A 5,506-nucleotide genomic window follows, 5' to 3' on the forward strand; every position below is an offset into this window, starting at 1 on the left:
GCCACGGGGCTGGGGGAGAAGGGCTGTGGGGAAGGAACAACTCCTGGCAGGGCAGAGCAGGGCAGAGTCCTTCTGATCTCCACAGTGTGCTGCAGGGATGAGGGCTGGTCACAGCTCCAGATCTAAGCAGGAAATTTCCCAGAAGGTATTTGCAAGAGGCACAGACAGACAGGGGGTACCTTAAAGAGAATGAACCAGTTCTTCCAGTGTTATACTCTGGGTTGTCTGGGTGTTGACTGCGACAGGGAAATTAATCTCTGAGCACAGAAGTAGACACTTGAATTTGAACTCTGTTACATTAGAGGGGATTAACCTGAGAGTATCAGACATCAAAACTGTCTTATAGACGCATCAGTGTCACTGTTCCAGCCTCCTCAGGGTTGCTCTGACAGTGCCATCAGAGCTTGCCGAGCCAGAGATGCCCCTGGGCAGTGCCCTGTGCTGCTGGGAGGGCTCTGCAGGGCAGAGCTGAGCCCCCAGGGCTGGGATGGGCTCTGGCAGCACTGGCAGGGCCCAGCCCTGGGCCCAGGGAAGCAGCAGCTGGCAGGGACAGCTCCAGGCAGTAGAGCCCTGGGCAGGGAGTGGGGGGAAAGTGCCCCCAAGGCCTGGGGGAGGGGGTGTTCAGGCAGCTCTGGGGGCCCTTCCCTGCAACTCTGCTGGGCATTGTGTGCTGGGCAAGGAGCTGCCTCTGCCTGGAGAACATCTCCCCTGCAGGACCCTGCCCTCTCTGCTGGGCCTGTGCTGCTGGGCTTGGAGCTGCCCCCAGCAAGGCCCAGCTCTGCCTGGGCAGGATCCTGGGCTGTGCTGAACCTTCCCTTGGGAGTGGGCACTCTCCTGTCCCAGCCCTTGGCTTCTCTGCAGGAGGGCTCCTGTCCTGCTCTGTCCAGCACAACTACAGTGCTGGCCTGGAAACACGTTGAACTCCTTGGCAGTACATGGCAAGAGCTCCTGCCACACACAACCCTCTGCCAGCAAATATTAGGAAGAAAAATTTGATTTAATCTTGAAATGAATTGTATTGAAATCTGGAGAGATATTGTCAGAGGCATCTGTCTTAACTCTACCCTATGGCTTCCTTTTCTGAGCAGACCCTGTGCTGGGAAGCAGCCAATGTTCAACAGCAGCTCCCTCACCCAGTTCCTCCTCCTGGCATTGGCAGACAGGCGGGAGCTGCAGCTCCTGCACTTCTGGCTCTTCCTGGGCATCTCTCTGGCTGCCCTCCTGGCCAACGGCCTCATCCTCAGTGCCGTAGCCTGTGACCACCACCTGCACACCCCAATGGGCTTCTTCCTGATCAACCTCTGCCTCACAGACGTGGGCTCCATCTGCACCACTGTCCCCAAAGCCATGCACAATTCCCTCTGGGACACCACAACCATCTCCTATGCAGGATGTGCTGCACAGGTTTTTCTACTCATATTCTTTCTTAGAGCAGAGTTTTATCTCCTCACCATCATGTGCTACGACCGCTACGTTGCCATCTGCAAACCCCTGCACTACGGGACCCTCCTGGGCAGCAGAGCTTGTGCCCACATGGCAGCAGCTGCCTGGGCCACTGGCTTTCTCAATGCTCTGCTGCACACAGTCAATACATTTTCCCTGCCCCTGTGCCAGGGCAATGCCCTGGGCCAGTTCTTCTGTGAAATCCCACACATCCTCAAGCTCTCCTGCTCACACTCAGGCTACCGCAGGGAAATTGGGCTCATTGTGGTTAGTGCCTGTTTAATGTTCAGTTGTTTCATTTTCATTGTGTTCTCCTATGTGCAGATCTTCAGGGCTGTGCTGAGGATCCCCTCTCAGCAGGGACGGCACAAAGCCTTTTCCACCTGCCTCCCTCACCTGGTTGTGGTCTCCCTGTTTGTCAGCACTGCCGTGTTTTCCTACCTGAAGCCCCCCTCTATCTCCTCCCCATCCCTGGATCTGGCCCTGTCAGTTCTGTACTCGGTGGTGCCTCCAACACTGAACCCCTTCATCTACAGCTTGAGGAATCAGCAGATCAAGGATGCCCTGAGAAACATGATGACTGGATGCTTTTCAGGAGCAATAAAGTGCCTGTTTTGTGGTTCATAGCATTCAGAAGGGGACTCCTTAATGGCCCAGCCTTCCTGCTCTGGTTTTTCGTGGAGGTCATCGGGTTTTTCTTGCAATAATTTTCTGTGCAATGAAATATTATTATCCATCTGCCTTCTAATTTATTGTCTACCCACTGAATTTGACCCAGAGATGTATAAATGATGAATTGTGCTCTCTGATTATTTAAAAAAAATAAAGGACCCTGCAGTGCCTTCCTTGTCCAAGACCCTTCTTCTCAGATGTTCCTAAAGGACAGCACACTGCAGGACAGGGGGTATTTGCAAACGGGAAGGGGACAATAATCCCAGCCCAGCAGCACTGCCAGGGAGCAGCAGGGCTTGGTCTTTGCAGAGCTGCTCTCTTGCCACTTCCACACTGTCCTCCTGAGCCCCTTTCTCGCTGTAAGGCCTGAGTGCTCTCTGAGCACAGTCCTGTGGGCTGGAAGCCCTTGGAGCACAGGCAGGGACAGGCCCTGGGAACTTGTGAAGCAGAGCTGGGCTCCCTTCCAGCATCTCCAGGATGCTGTGGGATCTTCTGAGGCCACTGCATGTCCTGGGTCACTTCTTCTGTGACCTTGCTCCAGGGCTGCAACTCTCCTGCAGTGACACCATGACCCTCCTGCTCTCTGCTTTCCAGGTTCCATTTTTAGGTCCAGCCTCCCCCCTCCTGTTCACAGGGACATCCTGTGAGTGCTTCAGAGCTGCCATCCTGGGGCAGCTCCTGCCCAGCGTGGGCAGGCACAAGGTCTCTCTCCCTGCTCCTCTCACCTCCCCAGGGCCACTGTTTTCTGCAGCCTCCTCAACCTTGCCCAGCACAGCCCTCCTGGCAGAGTTGGACACAGCCCTTGTTCTACACCCTCCTCAGGCACCTGCCCAACCCCCTCAGCTCCAGCCTGATGGCCAGAAACCTTCAGGGCAGGGAGGCACCAGGGAAAATGCTGAGGAAACCTTTCAGCTGCACTCAAATCCAATTGGAGGGGTTGACCTCGAGGAAGAAATCCCTTCTCATTCTCCAGAACCACCAGGACAACCTGTGTTGTGTCCTGGGCACTCCTCTGGAAGTGTGGGATATGGAAAAGGTTTTGTTGTCAGGGATATTGAGAAGGCTGGGCAGTGTCACTGGGAGACCTCTCCCAAAACCCTTGGAATCCCAGAGCCATCCCAGAGCTTCCTGGGGCCTTGGCAAACGCAGACATGGAACCAGTCTGCAAACAGGGCAGCAAAGAGGGTTGGCAGAGTTCCAGACTGCTCAGGCTCAGCAGGGAAGGGGATATGGCAAGTCCTGCTGCAGCCATTCCCAGGTATGGGAAGGACAAGGCAGGGATTGCAGAACCCCTGTGGGAGGGAATAGGAGGGGATGTTGTGTGCCCAGACTTTATCAAGGCCCTTGACATGGTGTCCTGTGGTCTCCTTATGGCCAGACTGGTGAGAGCTGGACTGAAGAAGTGGAAGATGTGGTGGGTGGGAAGTTGGCTGAATGAAGAGTGTCCAATAAAATCCATGGTACAAAGTCCTCTTGGCAGCAACTTCCTGGTGAAATCCCTCAGTGACCAGCCCTTGAACACCACTGTATGATCTTTATTATCTCTCTGTACAATGGGACAAAATGTATTTTCAAGTCCTTTGTGGATGATGCCAAATTTCAGGGAGCCCTTGAGCAACCTGTCCTGGTTTAAAGACAAACATTGGGGTGGGAACTCCAATCAAATGAACTCACTCCCCTTTTATTCCCCACCACTACAGGGAGACAAAATACAAGGAGGTATAAGTGAAAAAATAACAGTTTATTGACAAGAAATATAGCAGCAAAACCAGCAATACCAACAGAACAGTTCAAAGCAACAGCAGAGAGAGAAATTGCCTCCGCTCTCTCCCCCCATCCTGAACGTCCTTTTGTAAACAGATAAAAACAGGGATCAACACGTGCTTCCCTTCCCCATTTCCCCCCTGAATGAATAAAGAACAAAAAAAAAAACACACAGGAAAAGAGGGGGCAAAGTAAAATCTGGGAAACTCTCTGGTCTGAGATCAGTTGTGCTGCCCAAGAACATGCTGACTCCAGAGGTGTCCAAGCGGGGCAGAGCCGGCGACTCCGGTCCGTGCAGCGGTGGGGGGGAGGCAGCGGCTCTGCTTGATTCCATGGAGTTCTGGGGAGGCACAGTGGCCCCTTGGTTCCATGAGGCTCTGAAATGTCTCAGGGTTCCTTTGGTTCCATGAGGCCCTGCAGTGTCACAGTAGCCCCTTGAGTCCATGAGGTTCCTCAGTGTCAGAATGGCCCCTTGGTTCCATGAGGTTCCAAAAGGTTCCAGGGTTCCTTTTCTTCCATGAGGCCTCACATGTCAAAATGGTCCCTTGGTTCCACCAGATTTCAGTGTCCTTCATGATCCTTTGTTTCCAAGGGGCCCTGCAGTGCCACAATGGCCATTTTGTTCCATGAGCTTCCAAAATGTCTCAGGGTTCCTTTTGTTCCATGAGGCCCTGTATGTCCCTTGGTTCCATGAGATTCCACAATTTCCCTGTGTTCTTTTGGATCCATAAGGCCCTGTAGTGTTACAATTGCCCCTTGATTCCATGAAGTTCCACAGTATCCCTGGATTCCTTTTGTTCCATGAGGTTCCCCAGTGTCATAATTGCCTCTTGATTCCATGAAATTCCACTATGGCCCAGGGTTTCTTAGTTCGCAAGAGGCCCTGCAGTGCCACAGTGGTCTCCTGATTCCATGTGTTTCTGCAGTGTCACAATGGCCCCTTTATTTCAGGAGGTTGCCCACTGTCCCTGGGTTCCTTTGGCTCCATGGGGCCCTGGTGTGTCACAGTGACCTCTTGATTCCATGGCTTTCCCCACGGTCACAATGGCCCTGTAATTCCATGAGGTTCTGCAGTTTCACAGTGGCTCCTTGAATCCATGAGGTTGCACAGCATCATCACACAGCTGAGCCCATCCTGATGAAAGATCTGAGGAGGTTAGGAGGAACTGGGACAAAAAGGATAAGAGAATTGGAGAATGAAAGAGGGGCTTGGCCAAGAGAGAGGAAAGATTTTGATGAGGTAAAAACAGGGCCAGGGAATGCTGAGGGTGCTGAAACATTGACTGTGCAAACACTCCTAATGGACCTTTACGCACTTTGTAACCTCAAGCCCCAACATTACCCAAAACTACTGCCTCTCCCATTGAAAGGAATCCACTGCTCTTATCCCAACCTCAACCGGACCTCGAAGGCAAAGCCCAAATCAAGAGCTCCAGACTCTTATTTGTCCTCTAATGCCCACCCCAATCCCAAACCTGCATTTTTAGTATGAAAAGCCAAGCTTTAATCCGAATCAAGACCAAAGCCCTAATCATGAACCAGATACTGCCAGCAGAACAACAAACCTCCCAAAGTTCTGTCTAATCCCCACCCTGAGCTCTAAACCCCAAGCCCTGACCATTAAGCA

General features: G+C 52.7%; 1 protein-coding gene across 1 annotated transcript; it reads left to right on the plus strand.

Annotated features, from left to right (window-relative positions):
- Nucleotides 1-1,110: 1,110 nt before the first annotated feature.
- On the plus strand, nt 1,111-2,004 carry LOC113979314 (olfactory receptor 14C36-like; the record flags this gene model as incomplete). Its single annotated transcript, XM_027706747.1, has 1 exon — nt 1,111-2,004. A coding segment is annotated over exon 1 (894 nt), but the record flags the coding sequence as incomplete, so codon positions are not given.
- Between the last annotated feature and the right edge of the window lie 3,502 nt (nt 2,005-5,506).

Source organism: Neopelma chrysocephalum, unplaced genomic scaffold (assembly GCF_003984885.1).
Source record: "Neopelma chrysocephalum unplaced genomic scaffold, ASM398488v2 Primary Assembly neopelma1_71091, whole genome shotgun sequence".
NCBI lineage: Eukaryota > Metazoa > Chordata > Aves > Passeriformes > Pipridae > Neopelma > Neopelma chrysocephalum.